Genomic DNA, 26,036 nt, shown 5'->3' with positions numbered 1-26,036 from the left:
CAGCCCAGGGATGGCAGCATCCACAATGGGCTGAGGCCCTGCCCCATTGGTTACTTATTGAGAAAATGCCTACAGCTGGATCTCATGGAAACATTTCCTCAACTGAGGCTCCTTCCTCGGCTGACTCTAGCTTGGGCCACGTTTGAGCAAAAAAACACACATATGCCAAAAACTGAGAGAAGTTAATCAGATTTCATTTTTTATGCTAATCTATGTTGACGGTAACTAACTTGCTCTTTGTTTTCTGAAATAGAGTGTCACTGTGTTGCCAGGTTGGCCTTGTGCTCTCAAACCTTGTCTTTACCTCCCTTGTCTCCTGATTAAAGGCAGGAGGAAACACCATGTCTGTCACATGACAACCAATTAAGTTTCACAAGAATTATATTAGTTTGGAGCCCATGACTAAATTCCATGGACTTTTGTTTATTTCTTGTCTGTTGTTGTTGTTGTTGTTGTTGTGTGCTCTAAGTGCACATGTAGAGATCAGAGAACAGCTTTTGAGAGTGATTCTCTGCTTCCACCTTGAGATTTGGGGATCAACTTTTAAGTCATCAGGCTTGAGTGGGGAGTGCTTTTACCCACTGAGCCATCTCACTTGGCCCAAATAACTTCCCCCACTGAAAAGTTTTTTACACTGTGTTTTGATTATATTTACTCCTCTCACCTCTTAAACAGATTAACTTTACTTTCTTTCTCAGCTCACCTAATTTTTCCTCCCATCAGGATCAATTTGCACAAACATTCTTGGATATATGTTCTTCTCCTGGAGTACTGTCGGCTTACCAGGGGTTATGCTCTAAGAAAATGGTTCTCAAACTGTGTGTAGGGACCCAAGAGGGGTCACATATCAGATATTTTCATATCAGAGATTTTATGTTATGATTCATAACAGTAGCAAAATAACAGTTAACTAATAATGAAGTAACTTTATGGTTGGTGGTCACCACCACCATTTGATTAACTGTATTAAATGGTTGCAGCTGTAGAAAGATTGAGTTAAAGTAGAGATTAGCTTTGAACATAGAAAATTTCTTATTGAATGATTGGGGCAAAGATAAGATTCTAATGTGCTGAGGAGAAAATGAGAGGAGGTGGAAACTGAGTAGACAGAACTTCTTTTCTTTGTAAAAAGGAGAAACGTATTATATAACTCGTACACATAAAATATAGAGAGAATGTCAAGAAACTAAAGACATTTTTGAGATAATAAAGGCAAAAGGGTAAGAAAATAAGGGGTTTTTTTTTAATCTTCATGAGAGGCAGCCAGAGTTTATAGTAATTTGTGATGAGAATTAGAGCCATTTTCTAAGTCTTAGCAATGTATGTTTTGGAATCCTATGATATCCATGCCTTAATAGGATCATGAGCACCGTCTTGTCCACCACCACTTTGGAGAAAGATAATGAATCCCAGATAAGTTAAATGACTCTTCTAAAGCAGACCATAGATTATAATAATTGCAGACTAAGTTCTTCTTGCCCCTTTGGTTAGTGCTATCCTTATGGCATTATTTGCAGTATGATTTGCCTATGAATTGAATTTTATGTAGCCATATATTTTACAGTACTGTTCATTTGCACATCCTGTTAGACTTTGCTACATAACAAATTGCCTTGAAGTTCTGTGGCTTAAAATAGCCATCGTGTGTTGTTGCCATGGCTCATTAGTTGTCTGGGTCCAGCTTGGATCAGTTGTGTGTCAAAGTCAGTACAGCTTAGCTGGGGAGGGAGAAGCAGAGTGGTCTACCCTTACATCTGGGAGCTTGGTGCTCCCATACACACACACACACACACACACACACACACACACACACACACACTCTTAAAAGTTTAAAAATAAAATATTTTAAAAATCTGTATGCCAGGAAATTAAGTCTTTATTGACACTAAACTTACTATAGGGTTTTTATAGATTTGAATTTTATTACTATTTTATTCAAGTATATTTTCTCATATAGTTATTATTATACTTTAATACATCAGATACAATGTATTAAATAAGTTTTATCTTCCATGTAGTCTTCTTAGACTGACATCTGATTATTTGTATTTTAAAAAGTATTTTACGATTATCTTTTTTCTTTTCTCCTTAGGCACTACAAGGGCTCCCAGGGATGGGGAAGTTCCAGGGGTGGACTATAATTTCATTTCTGTTGAACAATTCAAGGCACTGGAAGAAAGCGGAGCATTGTTAGAAAGTGGAACGTATGATGGTATGTCCCCAAATATTAAAATTACCTCCAGATAACCAGAATCATTTCAGAGGGAATTGTATCAGTAAATACAATTTTTAAAAAGTTATTTGCGAGGCCTAGGGAGATGGATTAACAGTTAAGAACACTGGCTGTTCCTCCAAAAGACTTGTTTTTGATTTCTAGTATCTGCATGATGGCTAGCAACTGTTTTAAACTTCAGTTACAGGGGATACAGTGCCCTCTTTGGGCCTCTGTGGGCACTGCACACATATGGTATACAGATATATATGAGGCAAAATAACTGTATGCATAAAATAAAGTCTTAAGACATAAGAAAATGTGATTTTCTTTTAATTAGGAAATTTCCAATTTACTGATTAGATGGAATTAGACAATAACCAAAAGCATTATATCACATTTAAAAGTTCATTGTGAACAATAAACTAAAAATTAGTCAAACTGGCAAGTTTGCATATTTCAAAGCAATTCACCATTATCCTCTGAACCCAACAAGTGCTTGTTGATGACTTTCTGTCCATGGCTGGAAATCTAAAGTCTACATACTTTGAAAAGCCTGAAAATCTTGCAGAAAAGAAAGCACCAATAATTGATTTTCATATCTCTGTTTACTATACTCATTTGTTTTTCTGAAGAACAAACGAGGTCAGTTTCAACTCTTAAATGATTCCATGTTGTGTACTTTTTAAAAAACTCACACACTTTTCCTCTTGGTGAGCTTATCCACTCCCATAGCACCTTATACTTTTTCGTCATGTTTGTTCTGCTTTTCTAAGTGTGACTTTCACAACTTCTGTGTAGCAGGGACAGTGCCTGTCTTACTTGATGGTGTGTAAGAGATGATGTCCAGTAAATACCCTTGAATGTGTCTCAGTTCACATGCATGCTTATGCATATGTGTGCACATATTTGTTTCCCTTCAGTCACCACATGTAGTCATTTCATCCTGGTAGCCACTTCCCTGGCAGTGTTCTCACTGCTACATTGCAGGCCCTTCATTGAGTTCACTGTAACATTGTAGGCCCTTCATTGAGTTCACTGTAACACTGTAGACCCTTCATTGAGTTCACTATAACACTGTAGGCCCTTCATTGAGTTCACTGTAACATTGTAGGCCCTTCATTGAGTTCACTGTAACACTGTAGACCCTTCATTGAGTTCACTATAACACTGTAGGCCCTTCATTGAGTTCATCATACTATTGCAGTTGGTCTCCCTGTCCCAGCCGCCTTCCAGTGTCTTGCTTTTGTTAGTTCCATCCCGCCCCTTGCTACAATGCTGGACTTCCTCAGTCTCAACTCTGGTACTTCTAATCATATCCCTTTCTTATTCAGAACATTGAGTCATTTCCTTCCTGCCTATAAACTTTGACCTACTTTTTCTGGCCTCAGCTCACATGAATCATCCATTCATTTAAAAATTGATTTGATCATGTTTTATTTATTCAGCAACCACTTGACAGGTACGTACTATGTGCCAAGTCTTTTAAGAGACCTAGGAATACTATGGTGAACAAGATCAAAATGCTATTGCTTTAATAAATTTTGTATTTTAATAGAGAAGGCAGTGAAAACTAAACTAAATATAAACCGAGATGCTACGACAGATACAAAAGAAGAAATTTACAGAAAATAATAGGAATATCATTTTTGCCAAGTGAAGACGTCTCAGAGGAATGGACAAGCTAATTTGTTTTCATTTTCTTTCAATATGACATTTTTATGGGAACATCTATGGAAATTTCACATCATGCACCCCAGTCACACTCACTTCCCAGTCCATCCATGTGTGCCCCTCCACACTGTGATATCCCCCAAAAGTAAAAATTAATAATAATAATAAATAAAAAACCCTTAGTCCAGTAAAAATACAGCCTGCTTCATGATTTTGTGTGTCATCCTTGCATAGGGTGCTAATCTCTGTGCAGCTCCAACTTTCGTCTGTGTGCTTTCATTCAGATAGCTTAGCTCTTATATTTGACCTTTCTTTTTTATTTAATACTCGTATTTTGTTTATGTTCTTCAAAAATGTTTATTGTGTCTTTTGCACATATTTATTATTTATCTGATCTGTTTCTTTGTCTCATTTTTCTTTATTGTTTTTACATATTATTATAGCTTTTGATTACTCCTTGTTACTGTTCCACATTTATCTGAATTCATTACATTTAATTCTTACAATATGCCATAGTTTGAGTATTGTATTTTATTTCATCATTCTCCTGGTGTTAGACCAAAATTTTTGACTTGTAGAGTGTATTTACTCAGCTTGATGAAGTAGTTTTGAATAGTTGTCTGTTTTCATTCCTCACAGCCGAGCACAGGGGCTCTTCTTTGATAAGTTTACAAAAATAATGGTTCTATAAGTAGACCTGTGTCAAGGAGAAAAGTAAAAGCAAATAAATTACAATCAAGTACAATCAAGAACATGTCTATTATCCCAGCATTTAGAGATAAGAGGCAGCAAGATCAGGAATTCAACCTCAGCCTTGAATAAGATCCTGTTCTCAAAAAGAGAGCAGCATAGACACTATATACCTGTAGTCCAAATCTCAGGACTTGGGAAGCAGGGATGGGGCAAAGGTGGGGGCAAGGGCAGGGAGGTAGCGGCAGATGGATCTCTGGAAGTTAGAAGCCAGCCTGGTCTACACAGCAAGTTCTAGGCCATCTGGGGCTACATATGAGACTTTGTCAAAGAGAGAGAGGGTTAGAGGAGAAGTGAGAAGATTCTGCTAAATATTGATTTTAAAAGATAAATCTAATACCTGGGGGGTTGAATACACCTATATTTATATAAGCAAATATGTTTATGACATATATAACTCTAATGTGATTCAGATGTTATTTTTAATTTCATGTTTGAAATGTTTAATAGTTGATAGCTGTACAAATGAAAAGGTTTTTCTTTTCTTAAAAGTTTTTAGATTAAAAAAAATCCGTTTTGCCCCTTGCATGTATGTATGTATGTATGTATGTATGTATGTATGTATGTATACCGTGTTCATGCCTTTTGCCTGTGTAGGTTAAAAGAGGATGTTGGATCTCTTAGAACTGCAATTATGGATGGTAGTAAGCTACCATGTAGGTGCTAGGAGTTGAACCTGGGTCTTGAGCAAGAGAAGCAATTGCTCTTAACTGCTGGGCCACTTCCCTAGCCCTAGGAAGACTTTTTTTTTTTTTTGGTTCTTTTTTTCGGAGCTGGGGACCGAACCCAGGGCCTTGCGCTTCCTAGGCAAGCGCTCTACCACTGAGCTAAATCCCCAACCCCGGAAGACTTTTTTTAAACAAATAAATTAGAAAAAAAATTTGCAAAACCCCAAAACCTATTTATTGACTATATAGCAATTTGTACTCTACATTTTCCCTTAACTTTCCTTAAGAACGTGTTAACTTTTCTACATTAGTTCACTGAGAATTTACAGTAAAGTGCACTTTTGTTGACACTATCATCCCCAGAACACATGCACTCATTTCTGCTTTGGTTGATCCAGAGTTTTTGCTAGTGTGATTATTGAGCTTAAAGCAGAAAAATAGCTGGCACAGTCCCGCACGCGTGTAATTCCAGAAGAGGCCTGGCAGGTAAATCTCAGTGATTTGAGAACAGCCTGGGTATACATCGTGAGTTCAGCACAACCAGGCCTACACAATAAGGTCCTGTCTATAAAATAAGATAAAATGCAAAAAAATTGAGATTATGGTGCCTTTTTCCCCAACTCAGAAAATAATGAACCAGCTTTTCCTTTGCATCTTTATATACAGGTCAGAAAATTGACAGAAAATCTAATCTGTTTTAATACAAAATCTGTGTACCCATCTATTGGCAAAACCCAGTTAAATCTGTATTTGAAAACAAAGAAACAATTGAGTCTGACTTTTTGAATATTGATAATTGTACTTAGAGTCAAACTTTCACCAATTTCACGGTAATGTTTTCCCCCTCTGACATATGGACAGTGACTGTTAAGACAGCTAGACTTATGGAACACTTTCCCATGGTGCCTGCCTGCTCAGTGGGAGCTGCATGACAAACTGAAAATTATTTCATTTGTTTTTATTTTTAACCTTGACCAAGTACTGGTACTGGAAAAATCAAAGATCCTCAGAAGAAAACATTAAACTATCTCTTGCTTTTCTGAGTGTATACTAGAATAGAACTTGATATATAATGGCTCTTTAATAAATTGTCAGATAATATAATTCAAGTGTGCAGGAATCTTCTTAAAATTACACAACAGCTTATAGTCCTATATGAAATAGTTTTTAGCCTTTGTATATATCCTCATTTTAGTAAAATAATTCATTTTATACATTAGAACAAAATTAGTTAATTTTATATGCCTTTGTGTCTTTCATTATTACATATGAGAATTGATGCTTTTATATTTCTAAATTCAGCCCTAATTAAGGACCCATGTAAAACAAAATTAAAAACAATGGTATTAGTATGCCAGCAAATATATGTATGACAACATATGAGGAATTCATCCATACAGAATGCTTTGGCCTTCTAGTCAATGGCAGAGGGACTTTTTAAGCAGTATTCAGTGTTAATGTACCTTGGTCAGCATTCGTGCTCTCAGCTGCCATCATTTGTACACCACAGGAAATTTCTATGGCACGCCCAAGCCTCCAGCAGAGCCTAGTCCTTTCCAGCCCGATCCAGTTGATCAGGTCCTCTTTGACAATGAGTTTGACACAGAATCCCAAAGAAAACGAACTACATCTGTCAGCAAGATGGAAAGGATGGACAGCTCTCTCCCTGAGGAAGAGGAAGATGAGGACAAAGAAGCTGTCAATGGCAGCGGAAGCATGGGTTTGTAAACTTATTAACAACTTCTGATTGGTTTCAGACTGCCTTCAATCTTGAGTTGAAATACTAACATTTTTCTTGAACTGTATGCAGAGCAGGTGATAGGATTCTACTTCTCTCTGAAAGCTGCGTGTGGAACAATGTATATTTCTGTGATCATCTTGTAAACTAACATGAGTTAGCAATAGTAGCTGTCATTAACGATGTGCCATTACCTTGTTGCCTGAAGTACTTGTGATGCTGGGATGTGGGAATCTTACTGGCATAGTTCTACTTCCCAGAATTAAAACAAAATTGGTTTTATAATACAGTCTTCGACCCAGCATAGACTTTGGAGGTATCTCAGAAGAAATTACCTGAAAAGGTTCATTAGCAATATTTTTAATTTAAATTCTGGATCTACTCAAAGATAATTTGCAAATAAGATTGACATTTTTTTTTGTATCTTTTGCTTAACTTCCATATCTCTCACTGAATGAAAATAAAAATGTGAGGGTGAAGAGTCTGGTCTGAATGTCCCTGAATAGTGTCGTAATTTCCCAGGAAATCCTTACATTTAGTTGAGAGAGAACTGGGAAAACAGACCTCACAAAGATGTGTTAAAGTTATTATTGTTAAAGTTATACAAAGAATAGTTAAAGTTACTATTCTCTTTGGAATGATAGTATGTGAACTTTATGAAGACTGGAATTTTTTTGGGAATATAAATATATATATTTTAACTATATCTACTATACCAGGAATAGTATCTGGCATAGATAAGGAAGTAAATGTTAATCCTGTTCCTAGATTTGCAACCCATCTCTATATGATCTCAGAACATTACCAATTTCCCTCATCACCTATTAAATTTTTCTTTGCATATACTTATTGCCTTATATGATCATTGTTTATTTACCCCTACAGATAGTGAGATCTGGCTATTGTGCTAACTTCTCAGCACTGTGTTTAGCGTTAAATGAGCTAGCCAATATATTTAGGTGTCGGGACAAAAATTGTGTTTTAAAAGATTTAGTCATTTGGAATTACATTGAGAGTATTATAGATCATTTAGTTGATATTGCTTTTGTCTGTCATACTTATTTCCCCCAGATTGACTTCAACATTGGATACCTTTAAATCTTTATTGCATATTCTGCAAGGAAAATAAACTAGGGATTTTATTCATTTATTTGTTTAACAAACAGCTATTGAACATCTGCTGGGCTACTAAGTGCTAACCATTTGTTCTAAGTGCCAGGAATAAGGTAGTGAACAAAACAGACAAAAACTCCTGTTCTCACAGAGGTCACTTTCTGATGAGAGAGTCATAACTGGATAAACAACATGTAAAGTTGTCTGATGATACCAAGCAAGGCATGTGGGGAGGTAGAAAGAAAGGAGAGGTAGTCAACTTGCAGTTGTAGATAAACTGTCAGAAAAGACCTGAAACAAAATGATAAAGCCCAGGTATCCAAGAGAATGTTCCTAACAGGCAACTGTAAATTTAAATTCCTGAAATGGTAGTATACCTGGAGTATTTAGGCAATAGCAGAGGAGCCGATGTGTTGGTCATGGTGTGGCCAATATATTGAATGTGGTTTGAGCAGAATGATGGAAGGTAAAAGAATGCAGCAGTGACAATGAGGTCAGGCAGTGACAGATGAGGTCAGGCAGTGATGGTAGGGAGGAGAACACATGTTGCATAGTTCTAGAGGCCAGTATAAGGATTCAGGAGTTTACTTTGAGATGTGAGGTCACAGTTGCATTTTGAGAAGAGGACTGTGTAACAGGTTTTAGTGGGCTCATTCTGGCTCCTTTATTGAGACAGGCCATAGGAAGACATGGGTGTGAATAGGGATAGCAATCAGGAAGCTACTGCATACAGAAGGAAGAAAGTAACCAGTTTGTCAGATGCTATTGATAGTTCAAATGAGATGTGGACCGAGAATTGGTCATTGGATTTGATTATGTGTAGATCATTGGTGATCTTGGTAAGTATAGTTTTATTAATGAAAGTTCAGAAGCCTTGATAGAGTGAGGTCCATAGAGAAATGGAGGAGTGGAAGTAGACGTAGCAGATCTAAACTGTTTGCAGGTGGTTTGACATAGAGTGGAAAACTTGAGAGCTTTGTCAAAGGAGAAAGATAACTTGGTTTTTAAAGAATGGAGAAGGGACATGTCTTTATGTAGAGAATATGATTTAATGGATAGGGAAGATTGGTGATATAGAAAGGAGAGAGACTGAAAGTAGGAAAGAGTCAGGTACTGTTGGAGGGTTAGCCTTAGGAAGAAACCCAGACTTTCTTCAGCAGTAATAAGTGGGTAAGTGGATTCTTGTCGACTGAATGATGGGAGTTTTTATAGTTCTTTTGTGCTTGTACTTGGCTCTGTTTTATCCATGAAATAATCAACAAGGTCATCATAAGATACAGAATAAGAAAAAACGTAGTTCAGTAATCCTCTCAGTTTCTATTACCCACAGTCAGAAGTGGTCTAAAAGTATTAGTGACTAGCAATGATATTGGAGGAGAGGGAGAGAAAAAAGAATACCTTTGCATAACTTCTAGAACAGGATATTGTTATTATAGCTGCTATATTAGTTACTGCTGTTGATTTCTCAGTAAGTAGCAAGATTAATATATTGTATAAGTAGATTTATTCAAGGGATGACTATATCAGAGGCTTTTCTTTCGATTCTCTAATTCAGAAGTATTGCATGTAGAAACTGTGAAAATGATAGAATGTAATATGTTTAAGTTCTAGGAATGTGTTCTAAGTGTATTACTGTATTACTTGACTCCCCAGATAATAACCAGGTTTCAGTTTGCCTACCTATAATGTAGACTTTGGGACTACAAACGTTTTTAGTATTACTAGAATTATATTTAACATTTAAAAATAAATTATTATTTAAATACCTGCGTTTAAAATGTATAAAGTTACTTAGTGTAGCAGTCAAAAGGATAGGCTGCTTAGATTCAGATCCTGGGTTTGCTGTTTAATGGCTCTGTGACCTGACTAACTTAACCTCTCTGTGGCTTGGTTTCCTCAATTTATAAAATGGAGATAATAATAATAGAATTGCTATGAGAATTATGAGTTAGTACATGTTCAGCATTTCAAATAGAGCTTGGCACATAAAAGGTCTGTGTAAGAACTGCGCTGCTGTTAAGATTCTTCCTGAATTGATTCTGGTGGTAGTGTTTGTTTTTTTCTGCCTTCCCAGACTAGCATTAGATGAGTAGAATTCATTTTAATTAGAAAATGAAAAAAACTTGAGTATTTATGTATTTCAAAGTTAATAAAGAGACATACACTTAATAGACAAGAAAATTTACAGTTATTTAATTGCAATATATGTGCATTGATGTACGCACTTGGCGTTTTGTTCAAAAAAACAAGCAAACTCTATCTATCCTTTGTGCGGTTCTGTTTCCAACAATGACAGAAACTAGAGAGATGCATTCTGAGTCGTCTGACTGCTGGATGAAGACTGTTCCAAGTTATAACCAAACAAATCGCTCCATGGACTTTAGAAATTATATGATGAGAGACGAGAATCTGGAGCCGCTGCCCAAAAACTGGGAAATGGCCTACACTGACACAGGAACGATCTACTTCATTGAGTAAGCAAATGGCTGCATTTCTTCCAGCATGCCCTGTCACTAGGGGAGTAAACTGAAATGTTTAAAATAAAAGAAAAAGAAAGAAAGAAAAAAAGAAAGGGGGAAAAACCTCATAGTTTGATTACTCATGCCAATATCTCTAAGCTTTCACTTGTTTTTACTTAAAAATGTCTTCATTTGAGTTGATCCTTCATCTAGTTATTTCCTTGAATGACATCTCCCCTCCTCTGCTAATAATACAGTCAGTATATTTTGCCTCTGGAGGATGCGCATGTGTCAAAGCCAGAGGTCAGCCTCAGATGTCATTCTTGGGGTTCTGTCCATTTTGTTTGCTAGACAGGGTCTCACGGGACTGAAGATCACCATTGAGTCTTTTCTGGCTGACCAGTGAGCTCCCGTTCTCCTCCCCAGGGCTAAAAGCACAGGGAACCCCACCATACCCGGCTCTGTCATGTAACTTCTAGGGCTCTAGCTCATGTCCGTATTTTATCAACGGAGCTGTGCCCCATTCCTGACCTCTGGTTTGGAAATAGGTGATAGAAAAACAAAAGAAATAAAGGATGTTTTGCTTCACTTGAAGAAAGAAAAAAAACCTTTCAGGTAGATATCCCAATTTAATAAGCTTTTCAAAAATTACATCAAGAGCTAGGTGTTAGGTGTGGTGGTATACACCTTTAATCCCAGTACTTGGAAGACAAAGACAGAAGGACTTCTTTCAGTCCAAGGCCAGTCTGGTCTACTGGCAAGTTCCAGGTTACATCTTGAAACTCTGTTTTAAACCAACCAACCAACAAAATGACCAAGAGAAGCAGATCATTATCCACTTCAAGTGTTTTCAGTCCTGAAGTTTGGAGTTGGTGTGTTAAGATAATATATTTAGGAAATACCACTGATGTAAATAGGATCTTTATGGAAAAGTATTAATATAATGTTCATAGAGGTACTGAATACCACATAATTAGATCAGCCTCAAATTGAATGTTATTTGCTCTAGAAAATGTTGTGCAAATAATTTATTCAAAGTTCAATATAAATAAGGTTTTCTGTACTCCTATGTACCTGGGCGTCTAACCTTTAAAACAATTTGTTCAAGAGTAGAGTATTAATATAGTAAAGTTACAGAACGTAATAATTAACTGAAAATACTGAGGTCTGGGTATTACACTCAGAGAATTTCTCTTTGTCTGTCTCTATCTCTCTGTATCTCTTAGTGTCTCTTTGTCTCTCATCTTCCCTCCCTCCCTCTCAACCCTTTTGCCATTAATTAAGTCTCAGGACTTCAGTCTGCTTCTTTAGACAGTCTCATGAACATTTCGTTCAGTCAAGTCAGAGTAGTGCTTAAAAGACAGGTGTTGAGGACAAGGTCTTTACCACACATAGTACATTTTCATGAATATCAGTGCATAAGTGTACACAAAACAATACAACCACATACACTCTATGAAGAACTGAAGGGATTTTCAAGGACAGTTTATAACTAGGCCCTAAAATATAAGGAGAATTTATAAACAACAGTCTTCATAGTTAAATGTGTTAAAGACCTAAACAATAAGAATTGAAACTAGGGCCTAGAGAACAATGGCTCAGTGGTTAAGAGTGCTTGCTCTGCTTCCAGAGGACCCAGGTTCAGTCAAGCGTCCGTCCGTGTCAGTGGCTCACAGTCACTTGTAGTTCTAGGTCCTGAGGATCTGATGCCCTCTGGCAACCTTGGGTCTAGTCAAGAGTGTGGCGAATGTAGACTTGTATAGGTACATATTCATACACATACAATAAATGCATTTGTTTCAACAAGAATTGAAACTAAACTACTAAATGAAAATACAGGGGGAAATTATATTTAACAAAGACTTTCTGGTAGGAAACAAAAGCAACAAAAACAGTGGAGATTATAAATTTAAAAACGTTTTCATGAGGCAGTCAGTGAGTAAAAAGGTAACCTATGCAATAGGAAAAAAGCTTCCAAACCATGTATTGAACAGCGAGAATCCAGGTGAATATTTACCGATAGAGTAACAGTGTTATTTCTGTAGCTAATGTGGCAGGTCTGTGTTAACTGCTTATGTTAAAATGTGTGACTGTAAGAAAAGAATATTAACGTAGGTCCAGAAGGTTTAGCTTTTACACTGTAGGAATTACCTTTGTGAATACTCTCTTACACCCTGGGGAATATTGGGTAAGGTTGCAACAGGTGACCTACTTTTGCTAATTCTCCAGTGATGTCTGCACTGTGTACTCAAAGTCAGGCTTTTCTCAAGTAGAAATTGAATTTGGTTTAGGAAGATACTTCCAGTTTTTTTGTTTTTTTTCCTGACCATTTGTTTTCTTCTAGCCATCTACGAGTTCAGATCTCTTCCATTTTCCTACATTTTATTTCATCGGTTTTATTTTAGGGATATTCTCTCTCTGTCTGACACTGACTTTCTAAAATACTTTCATGTTTTCCTATATAAATTATTTAGCATATACACAAAAAAAGTGTCTCTGCCATGGTCTGCCAACAAGCATCATACCGAAGGTAGACACAGACTGTAGGGGCTAGAGACAGTTGGAGAGGGCCAGGGGGTGGCTTCTGCCTTTTTTTTTTTTTTAATTATTCCATTCGTTTACATCTCAAATAATATCCCACTTCCCAGTTACCCCTCCACCAGTCCCCCATTCCACATCCGCCCCCCCCTTTGCCTGTATGAGGGTGCTCCCCCACCCACTCTCCTGCCCCACCATTCCAGCATTCCCCTATGCTGGGGCATCAAATTATAACCATTCTTTTCTTTTTGAAAAGTGGACAAGGAAAGAGAACTTCATATCACTATGCTCACAGAACTTCAACAATACTTATGACATTATGTCGCCTTCCTACATTTTCTCTAATTTTTTTCTTTTCTAATATGCCTGTTTTCAGAGATTTTTTTATTATGTGTGTATGTGTGTGCATGTGTGTGTATATACATGTAGCACAAGTACATGTGTGTAGGTACAGGTGCACCATATATGTGCTGTGCAAGTGGAGGACAGAGGACAATCTTAGACGTAATCCTCAGCTTTGTGTCAGGGACTTTAACACTGATTGTCGTCCCTGCGGTTTAATAGTTTTAGCATTCTTGTCTTGCATGGTGACTTGGCCTGAAGCTGACAAATCCTAGCCTATAATGAAATTAAGCACATTGTTCTTTGATAACAGTTTTTGGCCTACTTCATAGAAAGGAGCAATGGCATGGTCTTTCTGCTCCGGTCCACCTTTTTTGTTTTTTCTTTCATGTGACCCATGTTGATGAAAATATAGTTTTATAGAATGGTGTTTAATCAGAGCCATGACTTTTACTGGTATACTGCAGAAACAGCAACCATAAAAATTGTAAGTTTTATCTTATTTTAAAGAATCTCTGTGAGAACAGAAGCTTTGTTTGATATTTTGCCTCTACATTTTCAGTCCCTAGCCCTGTACATACAAATGACAGTTACCCCCGCCACCCCCCCAAATAAAAGAAAGAAAGAAAAGAAGGAAGGAGTTCTTATGCATGCAAACATGATTTTAGTCTGACTTTGCCAGCTAGCAATACACAGTGTGTGGCTATGTGCTGACCCTTTGAAATGTTTTGACTGCTTAAATAAGCTTATCATTTTGTACTTGACTTTTGATCTCTTCTTTAAACTCTTCATTCTCAAACTTGCGCCTCTAGAATTACCTTTCTTTTATGGCAATTTTCAAGCGATGGGTTGGGAACAATATGATCATTGAGTGTGCGGTGTACAAATATATCTGTAGGAGATAAATGTTCTAGTGCCATATGCTTTTTAGTTATTTTGAATCTTTGCTTTTCTCCCTCTTTATTTTACGATTTCTAATTGCCATCTCTCTCCTACTACAGTCACAATACGAAGACAACCACCTGGCTGGATCCTCGTCTCTGCAAGAAAGCCAAAGCCCCTGAAGACTGTGAGGATGGAGGTACCATTCAGAAACCTTTCCTGTTGGTCTCTTCTCCTTGTCCTTCCTCACTCTTCCTGCCTAGATAATGAGCTTTCCAAAAGCCTAAGCAAATAGCAATATTCATACACACACCAGCAGTGAATGGTCATCATAAGTAGCTGAGGGTAGTAGTTATGCCATTGTAGATCATCTCATAGGATTTTTAACCTCCCCTAAGAAGAGAAAACTGTCTCTGCTGCTTTTAAATTTTATCCTAAAGTCAAACTTTAAAAATTCTAAGTATTTAATGAATTAGGCACAACTTCATTATGTTTAGTGCAGAGTATAGGTCACCAAATTTGAAGACTTACTCTAAAGCTACAGAAATTAAGACAGTATAGGGCTTACAGAAGGACACACAGATCAAGGTAACAAAATAGAAGGTCCAGAAATAGTTTGATACATATCTGGTCATTTGATTTACAATTAATTTGCCGTGAATCAATCCACTGAGGCAAAGGAAACATCTTTAACACATGGTGCTAGAAAAGTTTGACATTATGAACATAAGGCCCTGGTTTCTGTCACCAGTATTACAAAATATATAAATAAAGTAACAAAGAGCATCCTGGGAAAGCAAACCTTATCTGTACCTCATTTCCTAAATAAAAATTAATTTCAGATAAATCAAAAGCCTAATCATAAAACTAAACCATAAAACTTTTAGAAGTAAATACGTGAGAATGAGCGGGTGACTGGGGACTGGTAGCTTCTATACAAGCTGTAAGAAGTGGGTGAGAAGGAAAATTGATGCTCTGCACTTAGTGCAGGGGAATATGAGGGGGTAGCAATAAGGGGATGTATAGGGGAACACCCATATAGGAGACGGGGAGGGGAGGGAATGGAATGGGGGCTTATGGACAGGAAACCAGGAAGGGGAGTAACATTTGAAATGTAAGTAAAGAAATATATCTAATAAAAAATTTTTAAAAATGTAAATATTTAAAGATCCCACTAAAAAATGCATAAGTCAAGCCAATTCTAGTTAGCACAGGCCTATAATTCTAGCTATTTATGTAATTGAAGCAGAAAGATTGCAAATTTAATAGCAGCCTGGGAATCTTAGTGAGACACTATCTAAAACTTTGAAGATATATTTAAAGGGACTAGTGTTATAGGTCAGTGGTAGAGCACTTGTGAAGCCCCGAGAAAGGGAGATAAGAAAAAATTAATAGACCAAGTCCAGATTTTGCAGTATATATTTAACAGAGGAATTACGATAAAATCTAAAAAGAACTATTTGAGGAAGTTTATGTATGGATGTTTGGTATATCTGTGTACCACTACGTATATTATCTGCATAGGTCAGAAGAGGGCAGCAGATCTCTCTGGAGCTAAGTTATAGAAGGTTGTGAGCCATCATGTGGATGCTGGGAACCAAACAGGGGTCCTGTGCAAGAGCAGCCAGTGCTCTCAATAGCTGAGCCACTGCCCCATTCCTTATAAAGAAGTGATTTATAATTCGGTGAAAAAATATATCTGATTTTTGCTTTCAAACCTTCTGGAATGGCTACAAAACATAAAACCATCAATGTGGGTAAATATGGGTAGAGTAGTAGCCCTTCCCATTAATGGAAACATGTTGTCAGTTTCTTAAAAAGGTAAATGTGAATCATTCCACCATATGATTTAGCAGTTTCATTACTGTGTATCTACCCAAAAGGAATGAAAAGTAATTGAGTGTGTGTGTGTGTGTGTGTGTGTGTGTGTTTGTATGTGTGTGTCTGTGTGTGTGTCTGTGTGTGTGTGTGTCTGTGTATGTGTGTGTGTCTGTGTGTGTGTATGTGTCTGTGTGTGTGTCTATGTGTGTGTGTATGTGTGTGTATGTGTATGTGTCTGTGTGTTTGTGTGTGTGTCTGTGTGTGTATGTGTGTATGTCTGTGTGTGTGTGTGTGTGTATGTGTACATACACAAAGATCTAGAGGCAAGTATTTATAGTAAATACTATTAACAAATATACCTAAAATAATAATCCAACTGGATAATGGATATGTAAAATATAATATAACCCTACAGGGGACTAATACTCATAAATAAAAATAATATTTATTATGTGTGTATGTATGAACACACTGAATTTACTTTGTCCAAAGTTAAAAAAGATAAGATGCAAATGACCACATTGCACTACTTACTATAAGAGAAAATAGTGAAATCTAGGGAAACAGAAAAGGATAGATGCCACCCAGGGATGAAGATGGGAAGAGAGATTTTTTTTATAAATCGCATAAGAGTGATAGAAATATATCATTGAGTTGGTGATTGCAAAAATGAGTAGTTACTAAATGTTGTAATGTCGTCTCCAGTTGGCATCTGCTGTCAAAGGGAAAGCAGTTTTCCCACTGGGCGTCCCATGCTCAGCAGTAGATGGCCAACACAGAACAAGCTCAGTGGCATTTTGTGTCATCTGCTTTGTTTGAACATATTTTCATCTACATACATGTCTTTTGCTTATGTATTAAGGTTTCTGCTTTTGTGTTTTCATGAAGCTTCTTTGTGTTTGTATCAGTGTCTATGTGTTTTCTGTACTTTGTTTTTATCCTTTGATTGAAAATAGATTTTTTCTCCTATAATATATCTTGATTACATATTCCCCTCCCTTTATTCCTCCTGTTGCTCCTCATCTTCCCTCCCATTTCAGATCTTGCCCTTTTCTGTCTCTCATTAGAAACAGAAAGACTTCTAAGGGATAATAACAACGTAAATTAAAACATAATAAAATAAGATGAGACTAACACATCAGAATTGGACAAATAAAGATAGCACAAGGAAAAGAGTTTAAGAGAAGATACAGGAAATAGAGAACCAACCACTTGTTTGCATGCCTAAGAATCCCATAAAAACACTAAACTAGAAGCTATAATATATATGCAAAGGTAAGGGAAAAGAGAAGAAAAAATAAAAATAATAGGATAGAATTAACTACATACATACATACATACATACATACATACATACATACATGCAAAAGCTCTGATACATTATAAGACAAGGAACCTCCAAAGACACTGTTGAGGTCATTTTCTGTTAGCATCTACTGCAGGGTGTACAGTCTACCTGTAAGAGAACCTTGTTTCTCTGGTGATATTCACTTGGAGGGAAATAACATTTCATTTGCAGGTGGTTTTCAGTTGGAGATAGTTTCTGAGCTAGGGATGGGGCATGCGTCCACTTCTCTCTACTTTCAGACCCCATCTGATACAGACCTGTGCGTGCCCTGTGCATGCTGCTGCAGACTCTGAGTTCACATGTGGGTCATTCGTGTTGATTTAGAGGCCTTGTCTTCTGTATGTCCTCTATCTGCTCTGGCTCTTAACTCTTCTGCTCTCCTCCCACGGGGTTCCCTGAGCTGTGAGGGGAAGGATTTGATGGAGACATCCCACTTAGGGCTGAGTGTGCCAAGGTTTGTCACTCACTACATAACATTTGCTTGTGGGTCTCCTCTGTGTCCTCATCTGCAGCAGGGAGAAGCCTCTATGAGGATGGCCGAGTAAGACATTGATCTACAGTACAGCACGTGTCATCAGGAGTCATCTTAATTGCCGTTATAAATAAAAAGCCTAGTACTGTTTGTTTTTACCCTAAGGTCCTGGCTGTCTGGTCTCAGGTTGTTGGTCACCCAAGCACTGTCAGGTATAGGTTCCATCCCCAGAGTGGGCCTTTAGTCAGATCAGACACAGGCTTCTCACCCTACACGCTTTGTGCCACCACTGCATGCACTGACATGTCTTGCAAGCAAAACACCATTGTAGAGGAGAGGATTTATGGCTCAGCTGGGGTTTGCATTTCTCCTGGGTAGCTTGCAGAGTACCTTTCTTTATCAAAATATGCTAACACGTGTGAAGGCGCTCTGTAGGCACCGCTCAGCATGTCATGCTCAGTGAGTTATGTGGAGAGTGTCTTAAGGAGTGGGACCTTGCCTTCAGTTTGTGGAAAACAAAAGCCTGGATCACTTGTGAGTTCCTGTTGGGCCTTTAGGGCTACAACTTACTTAAACGTAACCAAATCCTGGTACTGGAAGCTTCATTTGGTGACAAGACGTGGCCAATTGGGGCTCTGCCTTTTCTATTATTTAGGGATTTCATTTAGATCACCTTGAGGCACGTGTGTGTTTTAGAGAGCTTCTACTGTATTAGGTTTCCACTACCCCTCAGATGGCTCTCTTGTTTCCCTCTTCCCTCCTCTGCACCTGATCTTCTGTTCTAGTACCTCAATCTTTCCACTCCTCAAAAACTATCGTACTTACTTTTCCTAGGGATGTCTGTCAGCGCCTCCCTAGCCTCCGTGGTTCTATAGATTGTGATTTGATTATCATTGATTTAACAGCTAACATTCACATATAAATGAACATATATCTTATGTGTCTTCTGGGTCTGGATTACCTTACTCAGGATGATCTTAGCCATTTTGATAGGAGTAAGATAAAGTCTCAAAGTACTTTTGATTTGCATTTCCCTAATTAGTAAGGACATTAAAGCTTGCTTTTAAGTCTTTCTCAGCCATCGAGTTTCCTCTTTTGATAATTCTCTGTGTGGATCTGTATCCCAGTTTTAATTGAGTTAGTTGTTTTTCTGAAATCTAGTTTTTTTTAGTTCTTTAAATATTTCGGATATTAACCCTCTATAGAATGGGTAGTTGATAAAAATCTTTTCCCATTCTGTAAGTGGCCACATTGTGCAAACAATGGTGTCCTTTGCCATATACAAGCTACTCAGTTTCATGAGGTCCCATAATTGCTGATTTTAGTGCCTGTGTTTAGAAAGTCTTTTCCTGTGCCAATGGGTTCAAGGCTATTCTTTACGTTCTCTTTTGTCAGGTTCAATGTATGGTTTTATGTTGAGGTCTTTGATCCATTTGGAGCTTTGAGTTTTGTGCCAGATAATAGGTTTGGATCCCTTTGGATTGTTCTACATGCAGCCATCCAGTTTGACCAGCACCATTTGTTGAAGATAATCTTTCTTCCAGTATGTATTTTTGGCTTCTTTCTCAAACATCAGGTGTACTCTCTGTGTAGATTTATGTCTGGTCTTCAGGTTTTTCCCATTGCATAACCTATCTATTTTTGTGCGGATATCATGTTTTTATTATAGGTCTGTTTACATCTTGAAATTGGGGATGGTACCTCCAGCACTTCTTTTATTATTCAGGATTGTTTTAGCAATGCTGGTGTGTGTGTGTGTGTGTGTGTGTGTGTGTGTGTGTGTGTGTGTGTGTGCATGTGTGTGTTCATGTTCATATGAAGCTGTAGATTGTCCTTTCAAGATCTGTGAAGAATTTTGATGGGAATTTCATTGAAATTGTAGATTGTTTTTGGTAGGATAGCCATTATTATTATATTAATCTTGCATGGAAGATCTTTTTATATTCTGGTATCTTCTTCAGTGTCTTTCTTCGATGTCTAAAGTTTTTATCATACAATGTCGGCGCCAGCACCGACACGGTACTGAGAGTCGGGCGAAAGCCTACGGGATGAAAGAAACACACACACACACACACACACACACACACACACACACACACACACACACACACACACAGAGGTTATCGTGTCAAGCCAGGAGAGGAAGAGAGGAAGAGAGAGAGAGAGAGAGAGAGAGAGAGAGAGAGAGAGAGAGAGAGAGAGAGAGAGAAGAAGAAGAAGAAGAAGAAGAAGAAGAAGAAGAAGAAGAAGAAGAAGAAGAAGAAGAAGAAGAAGAAGAGAGGAAGAGCGGAAGGAAGAGTGAGGAGTGAGGAAGAAGCTCCTGTAGCTTTATTTACCACTTATATACCCAAGTTCTCCAGGTAGAAAATATCTGGGAAGCACAGTGGGAAACCCTGACTTCGGTGGTAACAAAGGACCGACTACTAGGAGACCTGAATTAATTAGGGAGAAATCCGAGAAGACCAGCCTAAATCTCAAGGATAAAGGCTGAGGAAGCAAAAGGCAGAAGTAAATTGACCACCACCCAGGGGTGCTCCAGGTGTGTCGGTTCCACATGCATCAGCGGGCTCAGCAGAGGTCATGCAGTGGAGACACCTGGTGTTTACTACTTGGTCTTTTCTTCCTGTGCTGTAAATACATGGGAGAGGCCTCTGTCCAACAATCCCATGACTTTAACTGTGGCCATACAGTTACAAAGTGGCCAGGGCCAAATCCAATATGGTTCACTACAATACAAGTCTTTCACTTACTTGGTTAGAGTTATCCTAAGATATTTTATATTATTTGAAGCTATTGTGAAAGATGTTGTTTCCCTGGTGTCTTCCTCAGTCCCTTTGTCATTTATCTATGGCAGATATGCATACACATAGGTTTAAAAAATAATTTAAAAAATGGAAAAAGACAAGGGGAGAAAGCAGGGCATGGTGGAGCGTGTCTATAATTCCGTCTCGTGGGAGGTAGAGCACTGGAAGATAAAGAGTGTCCTCAGTTACGTAGTGACACCCTGTCTCAAAAAACAAAACCATTATAAGACAAAAGCAAAAGGGACAGGGAAAGGTAGTTGGTTGGTGGGCCAGTTGGTCGGTGGGAGTAGTTGGAATAATTCTGTGTTCTCTCCTATCATGTGATTTCCAGGAATCAAACTTGGGTGGGCAACCTTAGGGGCAGGCACTCTTGCTCAGACCCTGTATTTTCTTTAAGGAAAAAAGTAATTTCTACTGTATCTTCCTTGTCAACAATGCTTTCCTAGTAAGCTCTTTGTGATGGTAAAGTTAGCCATTGTCAGGCTACATAGTTTATTACATAAACTACGATATGTAAACTGTAGAAACTGCCCTTTCAAATGTATGTATGCACTTCAACCTTGTCTGTTTGGCCAGTTTATTGCCTTTATTCTTCTCAATTCAATTTCTACTAAATTCTCTGCATTTTCTGATTTCTTTGGTGGGAGGTATTTGTTTCTCTTACTCTATCAGCTGATGGTAGCTGACCCACTCTAGTATTGTCCTTCAATCTGAACTAGATTTCTCTGTTTTCTATTGCTTTTTAAGTCTGTTTTTAGTTGTCTCATTGGCTTGTCAAATGCAATTAAAAATAAATTTGACATCTTTGTTCTCTCATCATAGACACCATTTTTCTGAGCATTAGGCAAAGACTGTAGAATGATTCTGAACCACAGGGGTCACATACCACATATCCTGCATGTCATGTATTTACATTACAATTCATAGCAGTAAGAAAATTACAGTTATGAAGTAGCGATGACAGAATTTTATGGCTGGGGTACACTGCAGCATAAGGGACTGTATTTAAAGGTCACAGTGTTAGAAAGGTTGAGAACCACTGCTCTAGCCATTCTTACTTCTTTACCTTGTCTTGTTACCCAGAAAGCTCTCAGTTCCTGTAGGTCGGTTAGTTTTGTTTTCATTTTACTATGTTAATTTTTAAATGTTGTCAGAATTCTTAATATATAGAAAACCTGAAACAGTTTTACTATGAACACATATACTATACATAGCTGTTGCTGGTAGGCCTAGGCAGGCTTCACACCTGCTGCCAAGCTGCCACACTTTGTACTGAAAGGGATGGGGCTTTTGTTTCCTCTCTGCTGTTCTGCTTTTCTGCTGCATCCTTAACCCCAGTAGTCTCCAAGATGTCGGTATTCAGACTTCTAGTGGTATACTAGAGGAAAACATTGGAACTTACTTTCATAACATTATTGAAAGTAAACGTCACTAATTTTTTTTGTGATGGCATTCTTACTTATTCCATGTATCAAACTGCCACATGAATTATCCAGTGGATGCTGGCTGTTCCGTGACACTGTGGCATCTCATAGGTTACTTGTGCCCATGTGTACCTGTGATGCAAGTGTTCCTTTAAGAGAGGTAAACAGAAGTGTTGCTGGTTGGACATAGTACAGACGTGAATGCCTCAGCTTACGATACATAAAGTGGAGCTGGTATTCTCCGATATGTCACATGAGGGCCTAGAGGGGCATGAAGGCAAGATACTGACAATTATTTCTTCTCCTTTTAAACATCAGGTTTACATATGCTCTACTAGATACATATTACTGTGTTTATATATGTATACAACTATAGTATGTGTGTGTATGTGTATTGGTGTGCATGTTGGGTCAATATGTGTCTTAGAGGCTACGTATTTAACTTTTTTTTTTTACCGAGTAGACTACTTAACCAAAATCTTTTGAGACTTTGCTTTTTACTATTAAACTAACCTTTCTGAAGAAATAACTCCCTCTTTCTTGCTTCCTGTTGTCTACCAAAAGACTATTTGATAAAACACTAAGGATTTTTAAAAGACAATTAAACCTTGTCCTTCAAAGTGTCGTCATGGCATTGATACATTTTTGTCTTCTTTATCATATGCCCATTTCTTTTGGCCAGTGTTGTGTTTCCATACACACACCTGTTCTTTTCTAAGCACAGTTCTTCAGGGACCCCTCTGTGCTCCTTTTGTCTGAATTAGATTATTCTTTTTTGTTATTGTCTAGAACGTTTTTAAATGTAAAATATTTTGATCATATTCTTCTCCTCCCTCAAGTCCCATAACCTTTCCTCCTCCCTACACAACTGTAAGTTCAGAAAACACAAGCAAAAACCAGCCTACTATATGTTGGTCACCTACTACTGAATGAGGACTGCCCTGGACTGATACCCAGTGTCACTAAGTATAACAACAGTTCAGTTGATAACCTTTACCCTAGCAGCTAGGTTTTCATTCATCCATTCATTTAAAAAAATGTGTGTGTATTTGAAAATAAAGTCTAGTAAGATAAAAAAAGAAACCTATCACATTGAAGTTGGACAAAACAGACCAACAGAGGGAAAAGAGAAGGCACAAGAATTAGAGACCCACTTATTGGCACACTTAGGAAGCCATGATATCTGCAGAGGACCCAGTATAGACCTGTACATGCTGCTTCAGTCTCTGAGCTCGTGATGGTTCAGAGGGCTCGTTTTCTTGGTGTCCTTCATCCCTCTGGCTCTTACACTCTGCCTCCTCTTCTGAAGTGTTCCCTGAGGTCTAAGGGGAGGGACTTGATGTCTATTCAGGGCTGAGTCCTCCGAGGTCTCTTACTTTCTGGGCAGTGTCTGGCTGTGGGTCTCTGTATGTGATCCCATCTGTTGCAGGGAGAAGCTTCTCTGATGATGACTGAATAAGACTTGATCTATGAATATAACAGAATATATTTAGCAGTCATTTTAACATTACTTCCTCCTCTTCCTCCTCCTCTTTTAATTTATATCAGTAGTATTTGGTATAAATGTACCTCTTATTCTCTTGCTGTAATTGTCATCTTCAAGGCTTTTGCCTGCATCTGCTAACCTAGGCCTAGTCCTGGAAGCATGTAAGCTGCAGACAGTCTAACCATGGTCTAGAATGCTTCCAGCTTCTAACCAGCTGCCGAAGAGACTCCCCTCTAGCTCTCCCTCTGCGCTGCTTTCTTAAGTAACCTCCCTTTCGTCTCTTCTCATGAGAGTTGGACATCTCATGCTTGGTCAAATCATTCTTTGATTCATCATCACTTTGTCTGCCTCTCTGTCAAACATGGGTGCTTCCTTCTACAAATTAACTTTAACTTCAATGTTTGGGATTAAAGGTGCATACTAAGGGCATGTCTGTATTCCAGTCAGAAGGATTAAAGGTGTGCTAAGGGCTGAGCACACACAACTAGAAACAGGTTTTTTCAATAGATAACACAGTTTTGGGTTTCATAGTGTGATCCTGCCACAATTTGGTTTTACCCTGGGTTTGTACCTGGATTGGTGTTTCTTTCTTCTTTGGTAGCATGCAGAGAGCTTCCTATACCAGAGACTCTGGTCCTGAGGGGAGAAGGCGCTAGGCACCAGTTCTTCATCTCAGTGATATATATATATATATATATATATATATATATATATATATATATATATACACACACACACATACATACACACACACACATACATACATACATACATACATACATACATACATACATACATGCGTTGTCTGGCAAAGCATTCTTAATACTTCAGTATTCCTTGATCTGTCTGGAATGACCTCATTTTCTCTAATTTGTCTTTTAGGACCACTCAAACATTTCTGCATTTAAAAGGCTTTTCTAGTAGCTATTCTCAGAGTTGATAGTATTCCTCTTGACGCCCTCCAAGCCCTATCTTAGCTTGTCATTTTTCTTCTATTTTTCTGTCTAATCAAGAACCACTTTGTGTTCTTAATAGGTTTTAATAAAAAGGAGACAGGAAGAAGAACAGAAAGGAAGGAGAAAGAAAATAAGTGAAACTGTCCTTTAGAAACTATATAAAATGGCTAGGCATTTTAATCTATCACCACCTTCATTAGACTGTGATGCTTCCAGTGGTGATGACTTAATGAAGAGTAGCTCATTTGCCACTTTTGCGTTTCTAAGGAAGGCTACACTTAATCTGTTAGCTGCTGATTGCTTCAGGCGCTAATAGGCAACGGCCAAGTTCATGCTGCAATATACTTATGTTGGTCTTTTATCCTCTTTAAGTATTAATACATCCTTTATAAAGAGTGTTTGGTTTTCTTCAGTTCTCCAGCCCTCTCCAAAGACAGAGCATAAATCTGGCTACAGTTACAGAAGTGGGTCCTGCTCAGCAGTGCATGGTTTTCCATGCTCTCCCAAGACAAGCATCCTACCTGTTTAATGGTTACTTGGTGATGAAACCTTACAGCTATTAAACTGGCCGCTCTTTGCTTTACAGCTACACCAGATCAAAGTAAACGGCAATATATCTCATTACTTCACATTTTTTTCTAAAGTTTCCATATATTTCAGTTACTTCAATCATTTTTTTAGTTGCAGTTTTAGTGGGAGAAACAGAATCAATATACATTTAAAGGAGATTTGCTCAGATGGGTTATAAATCAGGAGCCAGGTAGTCCAGCAATGGCTGTCTACAAGCTGCAAATTTGTAGCTACTTGTAATCTACAAAGCTGGATGTCTCAGCTGTTCCTGTGTGATGCTGGAGGGCTAGAAGATTCATGGACCCGTGGGTCTTCAGTCCACATTTTGAAAGGCCAAGCTGAGCTCTCATGTCAGTAAAGGAGGACAACAGTAGTGGACATAGATCCACTCACTAGTCAGAAGGGAAGACTGGTAAGCGGTGCTGGTTTTTCTCCCATGGATCTCTTTGTATCATGGGAACTACCACCCAGTGGAGAGGATGAAGGGAACTCTTCTCCCCTTAGTACATCCTGGAACTGCCCTCTGACCGACCCAGAGGCATGCTTCTTAGCTGGCTCCCGATCTCATCAGGCTGACAAGACTAACCACAGCACTCTAGTTTTCATCATCTCCACCTCAACATTCCACCATGTTCTTCAAAGGAAAACCAGAAAACCTCAGCACACTTGGAAACCACTAACCAGCCATGTAACTGTGTATGGAATTAAGACAAAAGAGGTTGAAGTTGTGAGTGCAGATCTGGGAGGAGTTAGGGAAGCCAGTAGGAGGAATATGATCA

General features: G+C 38.1%; 1 protein-coding gene across 2 annotated transcripts in view; it reads left to right on the top strand.

Annotated features, from left to right (window-relative positions):
• Magi3 (membrane associated guanylate kinase, WW and PDZ domain containing 3) overlaps window positions 1–26,036 on the top strand; it is a 197,971-nt gene that overhangs the window by 120,655 nt on the left and 51,280 nt on the right. For both annotated transcript variants that reach the window (XM_087616098.1, NM_139084.3), the window contains 4 exon segments: window positions 2,093–2,212; window positions 6,815–7,024; window positions 10,452–10,629; window positions 14,496–14,575. In XM_087616098.1, coding sequence (XP_087472224.1) covers window positions 2,093–2,212; window positions 6,815–7,024; window positions 10,452–10,629; window positions 14,496–14,575 — 588 coding nt within the window.

Source organism: Rattus norvegicus, chromosome 2 (genome assembly GCF_021556685.1).
Source record: "Rattus norvegicus strain SHRSP/BbbUtx chromosome 2, alternate assembly SHRSP_T2T, whole genome shotgun sequence".
NCBI classification, from domain to species: domain Eukaryota; kingdom Metazoa; phylum Chordata; class Mammalia; order Rodentia; family Muridae; genus Rattus; species Rattus norvegicus.
This window is presented reverse-complemented; position numbering and strand designations above follow the sequence as displayed.